This window comes from Artemia sp. Qi Xiang Cuo, chromosome 20, assembly GCF_049724085.1.
Source record: "Artemia sp. Qi Xiang Cuo chromosome 20, ASM4972408v1, whole genome shotgun sequence".
NCBI classification, from domain to species: domain Eukaryota; kingdom Metazoa; phylum Arthropoda; class Branchiopoda; order Anostraca; family Artemiidae; genus Artemia; species Artemia sp. Qi Xiang Cuo.
The window spans coordinates 23,167,373-23,190,678 of record NC_142813.1 but is presented as its reverse complement, the minus strand read 5'-3'; the positions used below and the strand labels follow the sequence as shown (position 1 = coordinate 23,190,678).

At 35.7% G+C, this 23,306-nt stretch overlaps 1 protein-coding gene across 3 annotated transcripts in view; it reads right to left on the bottom strand.

The window, feature by feature from the left end:
- Positions 1-3,475: 3,475 nt before the first annotated feature.
- The window catches only part of LOC148940021 (methionine aminopeptidase 1D, mitochondrial-like), a 38,367-nt gene continuing 18,536 nt past the window's right edge, over positions 3,476-23,306 (bottom strand). For all 3 annotated transcript variants that reach the window (XM_089106304.1, XM_089106306.1, XM_089106307.1), the window contains exons 2-3: positions 22,655-22,766; positions 3,476-4,412 (exon numbers count right to left, since the gene is read on the bottom strand). In XM_089106304.1, the coding sequence (XP_088962430.1) occupies positions 3,529-4,412; positions 22,655-22,757 (987 nt within the window). In that variant the 5' untranslated portion in view covers positions 22,758-22,766 and the 3' untranslated portion in view covers positions 3,476-3,528. The remainder of the gene's footprint in view (positions 4,413-22,654; positions 22,767-23,306) is intronic.

Sequence of the window (23,306 nt, the reverse complement as noted above, 5' to 3'; positions counted from 1 at the left end):
GTTGAAAGTTCTGGAAATTAGGTCTTTGCCAGCGTTGTCGTAGAAACTTCAAAAAGTACTCATTCAATTGGGAATTGAGAGGGCTAGTGCCGCTATTAATAATCAAAAGTGATCGGACGGTGAACGCCCCCCCCCACGCCCATCATTTCCCCAAACACTTCCGATTAACATTTTGATATAGTAATTTTGTTGAACGTAGCTGAAGGGTCCAGAAAATATGTTTTGAGTATGACAATCTCCTCACAGCCCTCAGGGCTAAGGTTGTAAGTTATGCCCTGGGGGCATGTAATGTTTTTTATAGAAATTGTTGTCGTAAAAACTTCAAAGAGGGTTCTTTCTATTGGAAATTGAGAGGGATATTGCCCTTTTTGATGGTCGAAAGTAATTGGTGGGAGAATCACCCCCCCCCCCCCGCACATCATTTCCCCAAACACTTCCGATTAACATTTTTATATAGCAATTTTGTTGAACGTAGTTAAGCGTCCAGAAATTATATTTTGAGTATGACAACCCCCTCACAGCCCTCAGGGCTAAGGTTGTAAGTTGTGCCCTGGGGGCATATAATGTTTTTTATAGAAATTGTTGTCGTAAAAACTTCAAAGAGGGTTCTTTCTATTGGAAATTGAAAGGGCTATTGCCCTTTTTAATGGTTGAAAGTAATCGGAGGGAGAATCACCCCTCCTCCCCCCTCGTCCATCAGTTCCCCAAACATTTTCGATCAACTTTTTGATATGGCCAGTTTTTTCAAAGTATTTGATAGGTCTGGAAATTATGTCTTTGAGTATGACAACCCTCCTCCCATAGCCTTCATGACGAGGGTCGTAAGTTATGCCCTTGGGCATATAAGGATTTTATAGAAAGTTGTGTCGTAGAAGCTTCAAAAAGGGCTCATTCGATTGAAAATTGAGAGACTAGTGCCTTTTATATTAGTCGAAGTGATCAGAGGGCATCCCCCCCCCCCACGCCTATCATTTCGCCAAACACTTCCAATAAAAATCTTGATGTAGCCGTTTTGTTTAGCCTATCAGAAAGGTCTGGAAATAATGTATTTGAAGGTAACAAATCCCCCCAGCCCTAAGGGCAAGGGTTGTAAGTTATGCCCTTGGGACATATGGGGTTTTTATAGAAAGTGTGGTCATATAAACTTCGGAGGGGGCTCATTGGATTCGTAATAAGACACTCTAGTCCTCTTTCTAAGAGTCAAAGTGATCAGAGGGCAGCTATCCCCTCTACCCTACACACACGTCGCATTGTCCCGAGATGCGTCTAAGAGAAATTTTGAGATAGCCATTCTATTCAAAATAGTTATGCCCAGTTATGCCTAGGGGGTATTTAAAGTTTTTATGGAAGGGATGGTTGTTTAACTTCAGAAGAGGCTCAGTCTTTCTCCCTGAAAAAGACTATGTCAATATAAAGCAAACACAAATTAATCAAAAAACTTTTTGCACAAAATAAGTTTTCCAAAAAAAAGTAAAGAACTCCATTAAACCAAAAATGAACAAAAAAACAAACAAATAATCTACCAAGCATATAACTACCACAGATTAGTATCAATAAATAAATAAAACCCCAAAACAAACAGAAATTAAAATAAGTCAAACTCAAAACGAGCAGAAAGTAATCTGAGTAGGGTTCTAAACCCTGTGCTTTCTAAAAGCCAGAATATAATTTGTACTTTACTGAAAAAATTCTTTTAAATGTTTGTGTTTGTATAACTTTAAGAAATCAAAAAGTAATTTGAATTTTAAGGAATAAATATCAGCATATGTATATTAAACTGACAATGCACATTTTTTTCAGTAAATTCATTTAATTTTTTTCAGTAAAAATTATATTCTGGCTTTTAGAAGCATAGGATTAGAACCCTACTCAGATTAATTACTACTTGTGTCGAATTTGACTTATTTTAATTTCTGTTTGTTTTGGGTTTCCCTTATTTATTAATACTGATGTGTGGTAGTTTCATGCTTGGTAGATTATTTAATGCTATTTTTTTATATTTTTGGTTTAATGGAGTTCTTAACTTTTTTGAAAACTTATTTTGTGCAAAAAGTTTTTTTGTTTAATAAAACAAAAAGAGCTAGGGAAATAAAAACCCATATAAAAAAGATTTTAAATGGTAAAAGTATTAGTCACATTATCATATTTTTTCAAAAAAAAAACTGATACTTGAATATTTCGCTCACTAGCGTCAAATTACAGAAAAATCTCTGCCTAAGAAAACGCGTATTTTAACATGACATAGGCGCATCTCATTTAAATTTGACGTGAGAATGACGTCACAATTACCTTTTTTTATTAAAGTTCCAAGTAACTAAGTTTGACACATTGGTGAACACTACTCCTCTATCCCATTCTTTTCAAAGCATATGTTTCGCCCCCTGCTTAGAGATCCCCAAAGATTTTAAGTAATTTCCTACAATTTCACCCTATCTTTATATGCGTCCAGCTTTTCCTTTACCACCTTGAGGGCTGTTTGGTAAAAGCCTCCTAATTTACCATTTTTGTACATCCGAGAGACATTCCAAAGCCAACTAAACCACTCTTTCAATCTATTAACGGCAAAATTTTACAAGCAACGAGGTTGAGATAATACTAATTTTCAGAACCAAATGTGGTCAAACATTTGCTAGCGCCCAAAATTGAATTTAGCTAAAATCCATGTTCCACGGATTCAAACCTAATTAAGGCTCGATAATCAGAATATATTCCAAAATTCCAATAGACCAAAATGTCCCTCCCTGTCCTCCAGAATAAAATTTCAATTTTTTTTTCATAATGTGTATAAACATCCCCTTATTTTTCTAGTATAGCATGTGTGTCCAAAATCTTTCTTTTTTTCACACAAAACAAGAAGCAAGAACCTCTCACTAGCAGAGACCTCAGCTGCTCCATTCACATAAGGTATTTACAGGTAATTTTCTGTCTAATCTAGTTAGTCTTAGTCCCTTAAAAAAAGAAAAATTAACCTGGAGCAATCCCATTAGTGTATTTTACAATTTTATTTTGTAAACCTAGTATAACGCTCATTGCAAGAAGACCAAAACAAAACTTTATTGAGAAAAATTCCTTAAAGCTCAAAAGTCGTTTATCTTGAAACTACTATTTTTCAGGGGATACGTTATGAAATGGGAGGGCTCAGCTGGAAGCACACCGAGTAGAATGGATGTAATTTAGACACAAAAAGGCGCTGCACCAACCACCTCCTAGCTAAACAAAGTTGTTCCAAAATTGGCGCAGGAAATTTTAACTCCGGTGGCACCATTGTCACAAGTAGCTCAATTTTAACAATAGACATGTGAAATTTTGATTCCTTTACTTTGTTTTTTAACCAAAACCTTAGTTACTTTCTGAATAGCTCTCATTTGCACGATACCTTTAAATCAAACTTTGTTTCACAATTCCATTAAATCTATGCACAGTTCCAGTATTTCCGTCACAGTTGGCGAATTAATAAACTGATTTGTTGGGACAGTTAGACCCTGCAATTTTATTGGATTAAAATGGGTATATTCTGGTTACATCAAATCAGATAGTTAGAATTTCAGCACCGGTATTAGTTATAAGAATGGTATGCTCAAACTGGGCTGCACGAGATCCGTCTGCAGTAACAGCTGTCCACCCATCATCAAGCACAATCACCTCCCCACTTCCGTCCGTTATAACAGGCTCCACAGTAAATATCATTCCTGGAAACATTTCTCCTGGTTCATTATTTTTAAAGTGGCATATTTCAGGTGGGCCATGGAAAAAAGCACCAATACCATGTCCTGTAAAGGCAGGAATGACACGAAGATTATATTCTTTAGTGCAATTTTCAATAGCTTCTCCAATCTTATTTATCGCTTGGCCAGGTCTACACACTCCAATACCAACGTACAAACATTTCTCAGTAACTTCAAGAAGCTTCTTGGCCATGGCATCAGGCTTCCCAATAATCACCGTTTCTGAACAATCTCCATGATATCCACGGTGGTATACAGTGACATCAACTGTCAGCATATCACCACTCTTTAATGCTCTATTATCTGGTATGCCATGACAGGCGACGTCATTCACAGAAGTACATATTGACTTAGGGAAGCCTTTATAATTTAATGGAGAGGGGTAAGCACCATTAAGTATAATTTCACTATGAACAAGTTTATCAATCATGTCTGTAGTTACACCTTCTTTTGCGTAGCGAATAGCTCTATCAAGAACCTTCCTTGCAATCTTGCAAGCTTCTAAAACGCCATGTACTTGTTCCAATGACTTTATTTCAGCGTCATAAGGTATGAAAGGCTCATTACCATTAGCATATTCGGGGCGAGGAATGTGTGATGGTACTTCAAGCTGTGGAGAGACAATGTGAGGGCGAACTAAGTCGTAACTTACGCGTCGTTGTCTTATATACCGGCGCTGAATGGTGTCTGAAAACGAAAATTCAGGTCACTATAGACAATGAATCCGAAACGCATCTTTTCATGGATCAACAAATAGGCGTATGCTAGTGAGCTTTTGGTGCAACAATATTCTTCGAACGTTACGTTTGAGTTTTTGTTTAATATGGAGAATATTTGAATTTTTAACTTTGCAACAAGAACAAAAGAAGCATGAGTAGATATTTAACATGTAGTAACAGTCTTCTTAGCCATTTTGTCCCATTATCAATAAGATTACGATTGTGAAACTGAGCCTAATCTTTAAAAAGAATTTCGAAAAGAAAACGTTGGCTTCGTAGTAATCATAAAAAAAACTCTGTGAGATTTCATTTTTTAATCTGAAGTAGAATGTCTGAAGAGGAAAGTGGCCAGGATCATAAGTTTTGGGTTTTTAGTGGCAATTTACTTTTTATAAGGTTTTTTTTTATTTACTATTGTTTAAGAACATTCAAATGTCATCTTAAAAATAGTGAAAGAACTTTTTGTTTACAACAGTTCATCTATTTCTTTTCTAGAAGAAACAAATTTTACGACAAAGCTTTAAAATTCAGAGCCTTGAAAAGCAAAATTGTCACCAATAGATGTTCGATCTTGCTAAAACAAACTAGTACTGCAACGTAATATAAATTAAAAAATTTTTCGTAACTTTTTGCTTATAAAAGGATCAATATGGACCAAAAATTAAAGCAGTTTTTTTTTTTTTTTGCGAATCCACCTAATCAGGGCTATTCCTCAAAGGAATTAAAGCTTTGCATGACAAAATTCAGCGTTATAGGACTTGAACATTGTCAAACAGTTCGTGGTAACGAACTATAAGTTAGGAGCGACTCGGCCTAATAGTAACCGAAATTCTGTAAAAATGAATTTTGATAACAATTAATAAATTCAAAAGAATTGGCTTTTCATGCTGATTTCAAATATATAAAAATAATTAAATTTAATGTGACGCATCAAAAGCTACGAGCCTGAGAAAAATTTGCCTGATTTTCAAACAAGGAGGGATATATCCCCAAAAAGTCAAGCGATCTTTATAGAAATCACACCATCAGATTCAGCATATCAGAGAACACTAATGTAGAGGTTTCAAGCCCGATGTACAAAAATATGGAATTATTTTCCAGAACAAAAATCCCAGACGTGTTTTTATTTGTTCGTTTTTGTCCCAGGGGGTGATGATCTTAGAAGATCGGGAAAAGGCTGATTCGAACGGCTAAAAATATTGTGCCACGAGAAAGTGCCGTTTTCTGCCATCTTGTGGCACCAAGCTACTATTTTGTGGACCGAGAAGACGAAGAAGACCGAGTTACTATTGATTGAAAATTCTGTAAAATCCACTCGATTTAAAAATATATAGTTTTTTTGATACTTTTAAATCGAGTAGATATTATAGAATTTTCAATCGATAGCAACTCGGTCTTCTTTGCAAAAAATAGTAGCTCGGTACCACAGAATGGCAGAAAACGACACTTTCTCGTGGCACAAACTTTTTAGCCGTTCAAATCAGCCTTTTCCCGATCTTCTAAGATCATCACCCCCTGGTACAAAAACAAACAAATAAAAACGCGTCTGGGATCTTTGTTCTGGAATATTGAGTTCTTTGTTCTTTGTTATATATATTGAGGCTTCCAGTTGTAGGGGAAGTAATACCGCACAGCGGTGCATTCGTTCCTGAAAAGTCACGTAGTTCACACAAGATAAATGATTAATATGGACATCTATTTTAATGCTTAATTCAGAAAAGTTGAATTTTCATGAAACTAATTAAAAAAACTTTTTCCACAAAATAAGTTTTTCAAAGAAAAGCTAAAGAACTCCATTTAACCAAAAATTAGCATGAGTAGGGTCCTATGCCTTCCCAAGGCCAGAACATAATTCGCACTTCACTGAAAAAAATATAAATGTTTTTATTTTCATATCTTTAATAAATCAAATAATATTAACATTTTGATTGCTAAATATCAGTAGGCTATATGTATATTAAACTGACAATTCACATTCATTTGTATTTTTTTCAGTAAAGTGCAAATTATATTCTGGCCTTGGAAAGGCATAGGGGTTTTGAGCCCTATTCATGTTAGTTTCTGCTCGTTTTGAGTTTGACTCGGTTACTTACTGTAATTTCTGTTCATTTTGGGTTGCATTTATTTATCGATGCTGATTTGTGGTAGTTTGACGATTGGTAGATTATTTGATTTTATTTTTTGCCCATTTTTAGTTTAATGGAGTTCTTTACTTTTCTTTGAAAAACTTATTTTGTGAAAAAAAATTTTTAATTAATTTCTGTCCGTTTTATATTGACATAGTCTTTTCAGGGAAAAATAAAATAATACTTTAAATCTTTTCTTTTTTTTAAGACTCTATAGTTTGGCCTGCTATTTGTATGCTGGAGAAAAATTTTCAGCAATTTTCAACAACATACACCCTTTTAAAAATCTTGACACAAATAGTAGTGTTTAATCTAGTTTCATACCTCCTCTAGTTGACCTGAAATAGAAAACTTGATACCATTCGCAAACAAAATCTGTTTACTTTCTTTAATAGCTTGGATACACTTACGCTATTTTGATTTGGTTAAATTTTAAGAGTAGAAGTAGCCCCAAAAGTTCGAACATAATACCCTCAGTCGTTCTTGGGATACTGCTGAGATGCCTTATTGGGAACTAGAATTAACACTGTGAGTTTTTGTTTATTTTCAGGGCAAAATTTATTTTTTAAACATATTGGGAAATTAGGTGAGTGGGCGTGGAACGCGAAGTATTTGTCCTCCAATAACTTTCAACTATTAAAAAGGACATTAGTCCTTTCTATTTTCAATCGAATGAGCCCTTATCGAAGTTCCTACGACAACTCCTGTCGATACGAAGTGCCCTGGTCTAAACAACAACAACAGCAAAAAATAATACATTATACCCACATCGATCTTTACTATAAAAATGTCAAGCCTTCCAATCACTTTCGATTTCCATTTCCATTTCGATTTCAATTTCCAATTGAATGAGCCCTTTTGAAGTTTCTACAACAACGCTTTCAATAAAAACCTTATATCCTCCCAGGGCATAACTTACAACCCTTGCCCTTAGGGCTGCGAGGGGGAGGGGTTGTCATCCTTAAAGACTTAATTTCCGAAACTTTCAACTACGTTGAATAAAATGGCTATCTAAAACTTTTGATTGGATCTGTCTGGGGAAAAGGTGGGCGTGAGAGGGGGGTTAGTTGCCCTCAAATCACTTTCGACTATTAAAAAAGGCACTAGCCCTTTGAATTTCCAATAGAATAAGCTCTTTTTCAAGTTTCTACGACAAAGATCAGAGGATAGCGACAAACAAAGATAGCGTTGCCTATAGTAAAGGCCATACGGCTCCAATGTTTTTTTTTTTTTGTTTTTTTTCCAGAGGCATTTCATATGGAAGGGGTCGTCGTAGAAACTTCCAAGGGGGCTCATTCGATTGGAAATCGAGAGTTATAATGCCCTTTTTAATAGTCGAAAATGATTAGAGGGCACCTAGCCCCCCCCCTGACGCCCATCATTCCCCAAAACACATCCAATCAAAATTTTGAGATGGCCATTTTGTTCAGCGTAGTCGATTTCCAGATAGAAAAATATGCTTTTGAGGAGGACATTCCCCCACAACCCTCAGAGGAAGGGTTTTAAGTTACGCCCTGGGGGCATATTAGGTTTTTATAGAAGGCATTGTCGTAGAAACTTCAAAACAGGCTCATTCGATTGGTAATTCAAAGGACTAGAGCCCTTTTTAATAGTCGAAAGTGATTGGAGGGCAACTAACCTCCCCCTCCCCCCGCCCATAATTTCCCGTAAACATCCGATAAAAATTTCCAGACAACAATTTTGTTCCGCATAGTGGATATCCAAATAGCAAATATGTTTTTGAGGAGGACAATCCCCCACTACCCTCAGGGCAAGGGTGTTAAGTTATGCCCTGGGGGGCATATAAGGTTTTTATAGAAGGCTTTGTTGTAGAAACTTGAAAACAGGCTCATTTGATTGGAAATTCAAAGCGCTAGTGCCCTTTTTAATAGTCGAAAGTGATTGGAGGGCAACTAGCCCCCCCCCCTCAGCGCCGATCATTTACCCAAACACATCCAATCAAAATTTTAATATCGCCATTTTGTTCAGCAATGTTTATTTCCAGATAGAAAACATTTTTTTGAGGAGTAAACTCCCCCGAAACCCTCAGGGGAAGTGTTTTAAGTTATGCCCTGGGGGCATATAAGGTTTTTATAGAAAGTTTTTTTGTAGAAACTTCAAACCATGCTCAATCTATTGGACATTCATAAGGGCTAGTGCCCTTTTTAATAGTCGAAAGTTATTGGAGGGCAACTAACCCCCCTCTCACGCCCACCTTTTCCCCAAACACATCCAATCAAAATTTTGAGATATCCATTTTATTAAACGTAGTTTTAAGTTCTGGAAATTAGGTTTTTGAGGATGACAACTCCCCCACGGCCCTCAGGGCAAGGATTGTAATTTATGCCCTAGGGGCATATAAGGTTTTGTATAGAAAACGTTGTCGTAGAAACTTCAGAAAGGGCTCATTCGATTAGAAATTTAAATGGCTATTTCCCTTTTTAATAGTCGAAAGTGATTCTAAGGAAGCTGACACCCCTTCCACACCCATAATTTCCCCAAACACATCCAACCAAATTCTGACACTGACATTTTGTTCAATTTAGTTGAAATTTCTGGAAATTATATGTTTGAGCAGGACATTCACCCCACAGGCTTCAGGGGCAAGGGTTATAAGTTATACCCTGGGGGCATATATAGTTCTGATGGAAGGAATGCTCGCATAAACTCCAGAGAGGGGTCATTTGATTGGAAATTGAAAGCTCTAGTTCACTTTTTAAGCGTCAAAAGATATTAGGGGGTAAACAGCTTCCCCCTCCCCTCCCGAAAACCTTTTTTCCCAAATGTATCCAATACAAATTTTAAAATAGTTATTTCGTTAAAAATAGTTCAAAGATAATGCAAAAAAAAAAAAAAAAATCCGGTGTCAACACAACCCACCGGGGCCCGGGGGCAGGCGTTGTAAGTTATGCCCTGGGGGCATATGTGGGTCTTATGGAAGGGATGCTTGTATTAACTTCAAAGAGGGATCATTCGATAGGAAATTGAAAGTTCTAGTTCACTTTTTAAGTGTCAAAAGAGATTGGAGGGCACCTAGCCCCCTCCCCTCCCCCTTCCACTTCCTTTTTTCCTCAAACCCATCCGATAAGAACTTTGAGATAGCTTTTTTTTAAAATAGTTAAAAGACCACATAACGAAAACACAGGGGCCAACACAGACCCCCAGGGCCCGGGGGCAGGTGTTGTAAGTTATGCCCTGGGGGACTATATGGTTCTTATTGAAGGGACGCTCGTAAAAATTTCAGAGATGGTTCATTTGATTGGAAATTGAAAGTGCTAGTTCAGTTTTTTAGAGTCAAAAGAGATTGGATGGCAACTAGCCCCCCACACCCCATTTTCCCCAAATGCATCCAATAAAAATTTTGAGTCAGATAATAAAAACTCAGGTGTCGTCACATCCCCACCGGGCCCTTGGGTAGGCGTTCTAAGGTATGCCCTGGGGCCGATATTGTTTGTATGACAGGGAGTATCGTATAAACTTCAGATAGGACTCATGTGAGTGGAAATTGAAAGTTCGAGCTCACTTTTTAATAGTCAAAAGAGATCCGAGGGACGCTAGCCCTCCACCGACTTATTTTAAAAAAACAATCTGATGAAAATTTTGATATATACATATTGTTAAAAAAAAGTTCACATGTAATATAAGAGAAAATCAGGAGTCGACACAACCCCCAGGGCCCAGGGTAAGGCGTTCTACGTTATGCTCTGATGGCATGTATGGTTCTTTTGAAAGGGTTGCTCGTACAAGCGTACAAGTGGGCTCATTTGATTGGAAATTGTAAGTTCTGGTTTAATTTTTAAGAGTCAAGAGAGTTAAACTAGCCCCCCACGCTCCTTTGTCCCAAACCCCTACCTATAAAATTTTTGCTACCTCCTGTTTTTTTTAATTTTTTAAAAAATTATATAAACAAAACGCCCCCCAGAGCCCGTGGGGATAGGCGGTATAAGTGTTGTCCTGGGGGCGTATATGGTTCTTATGCAAGGGATGCTCGTATAAACTTCAGAGGGTGGCTCATTTGATTTGACATTTAAATTTCTGTTTCAATTTTTAAGATTCAAAATATATCCGAGGGCACCTCGCCCCCCCCCCACACACACATTGGTGTCCCCCCGCCCCGCCGCGAAAATTTTAGACGAGCCCGGTCATTAAAAATAGTTCAAAGGCCAGATAAGAAAAATTCCTGTGTCAAAGGACCCAGCCAGGGCCCGGTGGCCGGCGTTATGAATAATGTTCTAGGGTCATATATAGTTCTTATGGAAGGGATGCTCATGTAAACTTTGGAGAGGGCTTATTTTAGTTTTAATTTAAATTACTTGGTCAATTTTTAAGTGTAAAATTATATCCGAGGGCCAATCGCCCCCCCCCCCTCCTCCACGCCAGAACTGCCTCCGATATAAATTTTTTTAGTGTACTTTTGTTTAACATATTTCAATGGTCGTCTAAAAAAAAAATACCGGTGTTACCCAGCCCCCCCGGTCCCGGGGGGGGCGGGGTAAGTTATGGCATGGGGGGCATATATGGTTGTTATGGAAGGGATGCTCGTATAAAATTCTTAGAGGGCTCATTTGATTAGAAATCGAGATTTATATTGCCCTTTTTAAGAGTCAAAAGTGATCATAGGGCAACTGCCCCCCCAAGCCCTTTTTTCCCAAATACATCTGATAAAAATTTGAGGTAGCCGTTTTGCTAAAAATAGTTCAAAGATCATATAACAAAAACTCCTTTACGTATGGTCATTTCGTTAAAAATCTTTCAAAGATCAGATAAGAAAAACTCCTGTGTCGACACCCTCCCCCCTCCCGGACCGGGGCAGGCGTTGTAAGTATTGCTCAGGGGGCCGATATGGTTCCTATGGAAGGTATGCTCGTATAAACTTCAGAGAGGGTTCATTTGAATGGAAATTAAAAGCTGTAGTTCATTTTCAGATCAGAGGTCAACTAGCCCCTCCCGCCCTCCACGCCTTTGGGTGTATCGGATGGATAAACCCATCCGATAAAATTTCAGGTGACCATTTTGTTAAAAATAGTTCAACCATCAGATATTAAAACTCCAGGGTCGACTAAACCCCCCAGGACCCATGGATAGGCGTTGTAAGGTATACTCTGGGGATATATATATATATGGTTCTTATAGAAGTGATACTCGTATAAACCTCAGAGAGGGCTCATTTGATTGAAAATAGAAAGTTCTAGTTCACTTTTAAAGAGTCAAAACTGACCGAAGCTTAATCTAGTCCCCCCACGCCCTTTTTCCCCAAACCCATCCGATAAAAATTTTGAGATAGCAATTTTGTTAAAAGTAGTTCAAACATCAGATAATAAAAACTCCGAGGTTGACACAAACCCATTTTTTGACTTTGATATTGCTACTTTGATATCAGTTTTGTTACTTTGATGAATATTTGATTTTTTTAAGTTTTATTTTGAAATAAGGTATTTTTAAAAACTTGAAATTTTTTGCAATCAAAAACGAACAAAAATTAATTAAAACAAACTTTCAGAAAAATAAGTTTTTCAAAGAAAAGTAAATGAAATTTTAAACTTAAGATCAGCATATATAAATACCTTTTAAAATTCAATCTCAAAACAACCATAAATAACTATTAAAGAATAAATGAAACCCAAAACGAACAGAAATTTAATGAACAATCATATCAAAAAAATACGACAATTAATAATATGAATTAGTAAATAGATCTGAAAGCGAGCTATTATTAGATTTAACATGAATATCGATGTTCAAAAGAAAAAAAATATTTTAATATTTAAGTAATAAGGACAATAAAAACGAACAGAAATTAAATAAACAATCAATGCAAACAAATATAAATAGATATTAATGTAAATTAATAAATAAATCTTAAAACGAATGAAACTTAAATTAAATATGCAAATCAAGGTTGAAACGAACAAAAATCACCACAAACAAGAGTTTGGGTAACCTCCTTCTCTCTCTGTAAAAGTCTAAAACCTACTGCGTCAGCGCGTGAGCTTACCTATTTGCTGAGCGTAAGTTTAAAATGGCCTTTACTTTTCTTTGCAAAACTTATTTTTCGGAAAGTTTTTTATTAATTAATTATTATTAAACAACAATTCCAATTAACTTCAATGAAAATTATGGATTTCAATAATTATTCTTTTTTGTTACATGCCTGTTCTCACAAGTCATTGCGTCAGTCTGGGATTTTAATCCTTTGTTATTTTGAAAATGATTTTACTTGTATTGGTCTCATGGGTACATTAATGCAGGGGAGCTTAAGCGTTATATATATATATATATATATATATATATATATATATATATATATATATATATATATATATATATATATATATATATACATATATATATATATATATATATATATATATATATATATATATATATATATATATATATATATATATATACATACAGTAGAGTATATATATATATATACATATATATACATATATATATATATATATATATATATATATATATATATATATATATATATATATATATATATATAGCCTGTATATTTGGAATTTGGTTTAATTCATTGGATTGTCCTATATATTGATGATAATAATTTCAGATAAATTTAGTATCTTCCTTAAATCGTTAATCTTACTACATATATATATATATATATATATATATATATATATATATATATATATATATATATATATATATATATACACACATACATATATATATATATATATATATATATATATATATATATATATATATATGTAGTAAGATTAACGATTTAAGGAAGATACTAAATTTATCTGAAGTATTTTCATCAATATGTTCAATATTATAAAATGTATACATCTCTTACTTATTCATATGATTGTTGTGATTTTATTTATTTGTTTTTATTTTTTTTTTTTATATAGCCTTTTAGTTATTTTTCTATTTATTTTGTGTGTGTTGTGGAGCAGGTTTGATACACAATCTCCTAAGTTTTATGAATTGTTCTAACTCAGGCTCTGGGGTTGTTTACTCCCTTGATGGGCGTTTACTTCAATTGCAAAGTACCCCATTTCATGTTTTGAGTATTATTAATAATTCTATTGGTCAAATTAAAATAAATTCCGTAAACATTTCCCAAATAATTACTAGTAAGTATGTTTCCGAGTTAAAGTGAGCTGCTAGACGAAATGATAATTTTTTGGTCCTTCAACTCAGTACTCAGGGTCTATGTTCATCGATTGATCAGGTGAGGTACATAGTTTATGATGAGCGACCCGATGTTATCGGATTATGTGAGACTTTCCTTAATTCTAGTAATGAAAAGCTTTTAGATGTACATGGTTACAAAATAGAGCGACTAACTCGCAGAAGGATGGCAAAGGGTGGTCTAGTCATTAATGTTTATGATGCTCTTTCCTATGCTATTCGAAGCAAACTGTAAAGAAAGGATGAAGAGGTTTTTAAATATCAGTTTATTAACATCAAGATATATAATAACGTTCTAGTCATTTGTAATGTTTATAGATCTCCCAGTGGATCCGTCCCTTCTTTTCTTCAGGTCCTTGCTGGGGTCTTGGACTCAATAGGCAGACGTTCATATTTAAATTTGTAATAATCGGAGACTAACCTAAATCTAATTGACATGGCTTCCTCTACTACGGTGGATTTTCTCTAAGATATGGTCGCTGCTGGGGTTCTACAAACAACCTGTATCCCGACACGTGTAACTGATAAGTCAGCGTCTTTAATTGATAACATTTTTTCGTCTCTCAATTTGGTTCGGAATTCTGTTGTAGTGAGTGATATTTCAGACCATTTTCCTGTACTTTCCAAGTTTTAACCTTGAAAAAACAGTGAGTAGGAACACTTCAGCATCTGCTTCAGCTTCTTTTAGGTTCGGTCTGAATGAATTGATCAGCCTTAGATCCCATTTAGCTAAGAAGACATGGAATATTTTTTGTGAGGATAATGATTTTTGTTCAAAATTTGATTCCTTTAATGAGTTTGTGAAGGAGTCTATTTTTGACGTATGTGCTCTGTCCCCTCTACTTCAAGGTCAAAAAGATCTATTCCTCTTAACCCATGGATGACTCCTGGTCTTCTAAAGAGTTGGAGAAGAAAAAATAATCTTTCGAAAGCTTATAAGTCAGCAAAGCCATCTTTGAATGCTGCACGCGTTCAGCAATTCAAACTCTACAGGGATGTTTTTAATTCTTTTTGCCGGAAAGCGAAATTCCTTTACCATTCGAAAAAATTCTCAGATTGTGGGAAAGATATTCGAAAAACTTGGCAAGTGATCAATTCCGTCCTCAAACGTTCTTCTCCAGCTCCTTCTATCCCTCCAAGTCTTGTAGTTGGTGATTCGGTTGTTGAGGGTGTTCCATCTGTTCAAGAAGCATTTACATCATATTTTGCCAATATTGGCAAAACCACTACTTCTTCAGTCAGGTGTTCACAGTCACAACCAGATTAAAAATCATATCTTGGTCCGCCTTGTCTCCAATCGATGGTGTTATATCCTGCTTCTGAAGTAGCCAGGACAGTAAATAGCTTGAAGGGTTCTTCGTCGTGTGGCCCTGACTGTATTCCAACTATGATGGTTAAGTTCATTCTTCCTTCAATTATTTCTCCATTGACGAAGCTTGTAAATCTTTCTTTTGAAAATGGTATTTTCCCCAGTTCTCTTAAGCGAGCTAGAGCAATTGTTTTATATAAAGGTGGACCAAGAAATGATCCACCCAATTATCGTCCTATATCTTTGCTGTCTGTTTTTAGCAAAATTTTTGAAAAGACCATGCTTTCCCGTTTGCTTGCTTTTCTAGAGGCTAAAAGATTTTTTCTTGATTTTCAGTTTGGCATCCGAGCTAAACATTCTACGGAGCATGCTTGTGTAACTCTTTTAAATTTTCTCCATACCGCGTTTGACTCTGGTTTGGTTCCTGCTGCTATATTCCTAGATGTCCGTAAGACTTTTGACTCTTTAACTCATGAGATTCTGCTGTATAAGCTATCACACAATGGTGTAAGTGGACAGGCTCATGCTTGGTTTGATTCCTATTTGTCAGGTAAAACTATCTCCGTAGATTCCCTTTCCCGCTTTTCGTCTAAAGTTGAGTTTGGTGTTCCTCAAGGCTCTGTTCTTGGACCGTTTCTGTTTTTGATTTATGTTAATGACCTTATAGTTGCGATTATAAAACAAAACTACAGTTTGCTGTCGCCTATGTCATCCTGAATCTTTCAATGTTAAAAAAAAATCCATCGTTTTCGCAGGATGTAGACACAGACGTTGCTTTCGCTGATGACAGTACCATTGTTACTGTAGTAGGAACTGAGTCTGAGATGCTTCCCAAATTAGTGGATCTTTTTGAGAGTCGTTCTTTGGTTTGATGCAAATTACCTTACCCTAAAGTCAAGATTTTTAATTTTTTCCCGTATTTCTCTGGCGTGCCCTGAGTTAACTAATATCCAGCTTTCAAGGGGCTCTCTCAGTAGACCTAAGGATCGATATGTCCGATTACTCGGTATTCTTCTCGATGAACACCTTTCATTCAAGCATCATATTGGACTAATTAATATGAAGATCTCAAGGAGTCTTGGAATTTCGAGGAAGCTAAAACGCATTTTTCCTGGATCAGTTTTAAAAATTCTGTTCCATTGCTTAGTTCAGTCCTACGTCTCTTATTGTCCTACAATATGGATGTCAACTTTCTCTTCTTTTATGAAACCACTTTCTAAATTATATGATAAGGCAAGAAGGCTTATACAGGAAACAAATTGTTCTACAACTAACCCAACTAGCCCATTCCTTGATTTGCAGTCTCTCTACATTCTTTCGTGCGTGTCTTTCAGTTTTCATCAACTTCATGGTGATGTTCTCACTGCCTTTCAAACTACTCCTTCTTTCGTCACTGATGGGTCTTTGCATCATTATCGCAATTCAAGGAGTATTAATATTTTATTTACTGCATCGAACTGCTTATCATATCGTTTGGTAGTTTCAAAAGAATTTTCAGAATTTTTTTATTGTCTTGATTTTTCATGTTTATATATATTTTTTTTAATTTTATCATTATTATTTGGGGGGAGGGGACGGGTGACCCTACCCTGGGTTAGAAATATTTGTTGTAAGGGGTATTGAGTTTGTTTAACATTTTTTTGTGGCTTGGTTTCAAATATATATATATATATATATATATATATATATATATATATATATATATATATATATATATATATATATATATATATATATATATTATATATATATATATATATATATATATATATATATATATATATATATATATATAGCCTGTATATTTGGAATTTGGTTTAATTCATTGGATTGGTCTACATCTTCTTTTGGGGGGGGGAACTTAAAATCGTTGTTTGTTTTGGTCTTTTAAATTTTTTTTTTTTTTTTGTATATATTGAGTCTTTGAATGGTTGAAATGTATTATATTGAAATTATTTTTCTTCTCTTTTTTTCTTTTTTTTAGTATTTGTGTCATTTCTGTTTTTCCTTTTTTTTCTTGCCATAGAGCCTTACGGGGGATTTTATGTTTGAGCGGTTTTGTCGTAAATTTATTGATTGAATAAATTGATTGAAATATTGAATTGGTTGATAGCTGCAACTTCAAACAAATTTACCGCCTAAACCTACAAAGGATGATTTCACTTAAAGTTTAAACCCAGTAAAATTTATCAAATTCCAGATCTGACCTAAATTTTGATGGGAGTTGAGTTGCACGGAAGTTAAGTTACACTTACACCATGTATTAGGTTTTTTTAATTTCATTTCCCCAGGTCACTTCGTATAAAATTTGGAGGGAACTCATTTGCTCACAATCGTCAAAATTTTCGAAAACTAGACCCCCGGGGATAACATGACCCAACAGATCCTTTGACAAAGGCTGCAAAATATTCAAGCTATACATAGTTTACATACAGGTTTTATTATTGGCAAGGGGGGCATGTTTGATCCTAGGTGTCCAAAAGGGCTTAGGTTATTAAGGTAAAGCTTTCAGGAAATATTGTACTAAATCAAATAACACAATGTGCATCCAGAATTTCAAAAGGGCTTATCTGTAACATCTCATATATCTGCTTAGCTGGGGCAACCCGAGGCTCATTCTATTGGGGGAGGGGGGGGGATCTTCGTAAATTTTACCGAATCGCTACCTGATTTATGCCGAATTTTCGGGGCGGCATGCCCTCCCCCAACCACTCACCCACCCCCCGGGACGCCACTGCTGCTTAGGGAATGGCTTAATCTTAGGAACGGCATAGGGTATTAAGTTGAAACTTCCATGGCATGTCGAGAGGAATGTTTAACTAAATCAAAAGCTACTCTTATGCATCCAGATTGTCGAAAGGACGTATCTGCAATATCTCAAGTACGACTAAGGTTACCGGACCAAAATCAACTCAATTTTAAATTTTGATCTGGGGGATCTAGGGTAGCTTATTGAGGACAATAAATGTTTGAAGAAAAATGTGGTTGTATCGAGTAATATATATGTATATTATGTTGTATATGTATAAAAAAAATTTTTTTTACCAATCAGAATTCTTTTAAACAAATGAGTTTGAAACGCATTTATTTAAACAAACAAGTATTTAAAAACAAAATATAATTCAAGAAGATTCTTATAATGAAAGGGTCGATAAATATACGTCTATATTCAAGGTTGTAACATGATGAGGGTATGGATGACTTCAGTTCTATAGAAGGCTAAAAGTTATGGAGATTTTCAGTCCATTTATCTGAATAGTATCCCCTATCATCTAAAGTTCTATTGTAAAATTACTATTAAAATTTGTTGCAAAATTTGATCCATAATATAAAAAGCAAGGCAAAATTTTTATTCTTAAGTAAAAAAACAAAAAAAAAACGAAAAAACCTTACAAATACTCCTTTTATTAACCAATTAAAAGACATTGTCGACTAAAACGAATAGAAATGAAGTTAGAAAGCTTTTTATTGAAATTAAATAAAGAGCCAAAGTAAACCAAAGACAAGCAGATATATAATAATCTGCTATAATATCAAATAATATGTCAAGCTAAAAACCGAAAGAAATCACTAGCAGTGTATAAACTTCAAACGAACGGAAATTGCCACTAAGAGGAGTATAAAGCCTTCTAAAGCCACTAAGCCTTCTAAAGGCCAAAGCATCATTTCCGCTTTAATAAAAACAAAATATATTTTGAACGTTTCCTCGTTCGTAGCATTAATAAATCCAAAACTGCTGAGACTTCCAGGACTAAATATTAATATACAGTGGACAGTCCGTCTATTTTCATTAGTTATTTTCAGTAATCTGGGTTATTATTATTTTTCTTTTTTGTTGATGTTACGGCAAAAAAACACACCGCCGAATTAAAAATTCTTTTTAGTACAGTGTAAATGACTTTCGTTCGTGGTAATTTCATTAAAAACCTTATATGCCCCCGGGGCATAACTTGTAACCCTTGCCCTGAAGACTATGGGGGAGTGACCTGCTCAAAGGTATAATTTCCTGAACTTTAAACTGCGTGGAACAAAATGACTATCTCAAATTTGATTGGATGTGTTTGGGGAAATGGTGGGCGTGGAAGGGGTGTTAGTTGCCTTCCAATACCTTTCGACTATTATAAATTGAACTAGTCATTTCAATTTCCAATCAAATGAGCCATTTTTGAAGTTTCTACCACAACCCGTTCTATAAAAGCCTTACATGCCCCCAGGGCATAACATACAACTCTTGCCCTGAGGGCTGTGGGGGTGAGGGGTTTCATCCTCAAAGACCTAGTTTCCAGAACTTATAACTACGTTGAACATAATGGCTATCTCTAAATTTTGATTGGATGTGTTTGGGGAAAAGGTGGGCGTGAGAGGGACGTTAGTTGCCCTCCAATCACTTTCTACTATTAAAAAGGGCACTAGCCCTTTGAATTTCGAATCGAATGAGCCTTTTTTGAAGTTTCTACGACAACGCCTTCTATAAAAAACCCTATATGCCCCCAGGGCATAACTTACAACCCTTGCCCTGAGGGCTGTGAGGGAGTGTCCTCCTCAAAAACATAATTTCTATCTGAAAATCAACTACGCTGAACAAAATGACTATCTCAAAATTTTGATTGGATTTGTTTGGATAAACGGTGGGCTTGAACGGGGTGTTAGTTGCCTTCCATCCCTTTCGACTATTAAAAAGGGCAAAAACCACTCCAATTGCCAATCGAATAAGCCCTTTTCGAGGTTTCTACGACAATTTCTTCGATACGAAGTGCCCTGCTCTAAAGGAAAAAAAAATAATAAATAATACATTGTGCCAACATCATTCTTATATGCCCCCGGGCAGAGCTTAAAACCCTTGTCTTGAGAGTTGTGGGGGAGGGTCCTCCTCAAAAAAATATATTCTATCTGTAAATCAACTACGCTGAACAAAATGTCTCTCTCAAATTTTTGTTTGGATGTGTTGGGGGGAAGGTTGGGGGTGGGGGGGGGGGCTAGTTGCCCTCCAATCACTTTCGAATATTAAAAAGGGCACTAGCCGCTCCAATTTCCAATCAGATGAGCCCTTTTGGAAGTTTTTACGAAAACACCTTCGATGCCTTGGTATGGAAAAAAAAATACATTGTGCCAACATCGTTCTTTACTTAGGCAGCGCGATTGCTCTGCCTATGATTATGTTTAGTGACGTATAACTGCGCATCAGCTATTATGAAGGAGGGACGGTGGGTTATTGTGTAGAGGGGGAGGGGTCTAATTCCTAGAAGAGCACGTTTCAAAACCCAAATTTTCTTATCCTCCATGAGCCTTCAGATAAATATAAAAAGGGTTAGGGGAGGGGGTAGGAATTAATCTCACATCTCCCTTCATTTAGACTAAGCCTGAATAAGGGTGCTACGGGGTGATGTCTCCCTTCTTGTCGCCAAAAAAATATCTGATAAAAATGACATTCATTTCAAAGCTTCAGTTAACTTAAACTGATTTGCTTCATACTTCACAAATAAAATTATACGCAGTTATGTGTACAGGCGCATCAGCTATTATGAAGGAGGGGCGGTGGGTCATTTTGTGGGCGGGGAGACAGACGCCTCCAAGAGTGCATTTTAATACCCAAATATCCGAAGTCGCATTAAGCCTTCAGATGACTTTATAATGCGTTTTAGGGGAGGGGGTAATTAATATAATCCATCGTGATTCCCGGAAATATTTTGATCTACTCCATTATTATTGGTACTATCACGGGGAGGGATAATAACGTCCCTCTCATTGAAACAATCTTTTTCTCTTTTGCATAAAATATAACATTCACATACCTAACGGCACAGAGGCGTAAAATGTCATGAACCTATGTCATATCATGAACCTCGTCGGGAAATTTCTTGGGATATTTAACCATTATAGAACCTTGTTTTAGAGGTCGCGATTGCTTCATCCGCGTAGAACATCAGAAGTGACGCAGAATTCCGATCCATATGACAATAGTACCCCTTACCGTCAACCCAAAATCTTCTAGTGAAAATATTATTAAGGACCTATTAAACAATAAATTTTGACTTTTGTCCAAATTTTAATTATAACCCAACATTTTAATTCTTAAGCAGAAAAACTGAAAAGGCGGCAATTAATTTGCAATTATTGATACACACAATTTAACAGTAAGAAATCGGTTGTAGGGTTTATGAGGCCAGTAGCCCACATCATATCTTGGTTAGACCCGGGCATGGTTTGAAAGACCATCTGAAATTAAATTAAATAAACAAGTTTTTTCAACTGAAAGTAAGGAGCAACATTAAAACTTAAAACGAGCAGAAATTATTCCGCATTTGAGCGAGGCTGTCCCCTCTTCAATTCCTCAGTCTTTACTCAAAAGTTTGACTTATTATCCCAATTCTTTAAGAACGACTGATGAAACACAAGGGCCGTTAAACTGGAATAAAAAAGTTTTTTTTTAAAGCACTAGAAAACTGTAGCGTAACAGATGAGATGAGATGGGTTTTATTTTCAACTAATAATTACATCATACTTAACTGGAACTTACCACATTTTTTAAATAACATTATCAACCAAACGTAGAAATGGTAAGAACATGTGACGTTTTATTAAGCCACTATTGTGGCTTGAGCAGCGCCACAAGAGAGAGATGGAGGAGAGGGCAGCGCCCTTCATATACGGAATAATTTTTGGTTCGTATTAAGTTTCAATGTTGCTTCTTACTTTAAGCTGACAAAACTTTTTGTATTTATCTATTTAATATAATCAAAGTTAACCATAAAAGTTGTTGAAAATAAAAGGAGGGCATAAAAGGAGCCGACAGTAGACTTTGTTTATCTCAGAAGCCAAAAATAATCCGGTGATGACCTATACATTAATAAGCAATGTCTTCGGAGAAATATGGGTAAATAACATCAAGTAGGCTATCTTGAGAAGACGGTGATAAGGTAAAAAAAAGTATAGGGACGCGGTGGTGTATATCCCAATCCAAAGGTAGATTTCAATCGGAAAAAAAAAGCTAATTCAGATTTTCTTAGAGGATGGCCAAAATCTTTTTTTGGCACATAAAAAAAAATATAGAGTAGGGATCAAATAATTTTACCTGCGGAAGCGTATCCGCTTTTTTAGTAGCTGTACATTTTTTTTTTTTTTTTTCATTCTCGAAACTTTCCTAAAGGCCAAAGACAGATCTTAGAAAGAATACTAACTTCATCCCCTGCTTGCAAGCATTTATGCTTATTTTTCATTATTATGTCTTTATAGTGCCTTCCCATTCTTGCTAGGGCCTATGACTTAGAATTAGAATTGAACTATATAAGTTTAGAATTATATAAATCCTATATCAAGAATTATATAAGTCATCCTTATAATTGAGTAGAGAGTGAACTCTAGAGATGAGTAGAGAGTGATTTCAAGAAAATGTCCTCCTCTTTGGGACGCATACTTGATGGTTTTTCTTGGTCCTGTAGGCAATAGTCCATCTGAGGCTTTTGTCAAAACAAGAAACATCTCTGAAAATACGGTGGATTTGTCAAAATTCGACTAGCATACAAATTAAATAGCTACTATTCTATATTACACATTCTGGATATTAGTTAAATGTTTGCTATAAACGAAGACAAAACTTACCGGATGTTGTGCTAGCGAATCTTGCTAACTGAACACTAAGAATTTGAGAATTGTTTGAGCTATTTACCACGGAACGGAAGAATCGTGACCCAACTTTCAACATGTTTTACTCCTAGAAAAATAATTTGTACCGTGAGCCAAAATGTTGGATAAACCAGACAGAAAAAGATCCAAGACGAATTATGTGGGCGGGCGGGGATTAAAATATCTTATATTGAGCAATGGGGCGAGGTAAATGAAAAAGTGTGCTGATTTATTGCAGCCATTGTCTAAATGGCTAATGTTTGAACTCTCAGTTCTGAAAGCAATTGTATGTTGCAATACAACGGGTACTGTACCTGAAGGCATTCTAACAAGCGGTGCTTCTAATTATACAATCAGTACGTTCCCCATGCTAACAACAGAATATGCGCTACGTGTTTTTTTTTGTGTTTTTTTTTTAATCCATATAATTGTGTCAGATATGTGAAAAGAGTGAGGGCGAATAAGCTTTTGACATGATAATTGTTGGGGGTGCTGAGGGAGATTTCAAAGGAATAGGGTTATTTTGCTATGATAGGCCAGTCGTGGTGAGGACAACTAGTCTTGGGACCATCTTGTTATGGGGATAACTTACCATGAAAGATTGTCAGAAAATGTCGCTAAGGGGAAA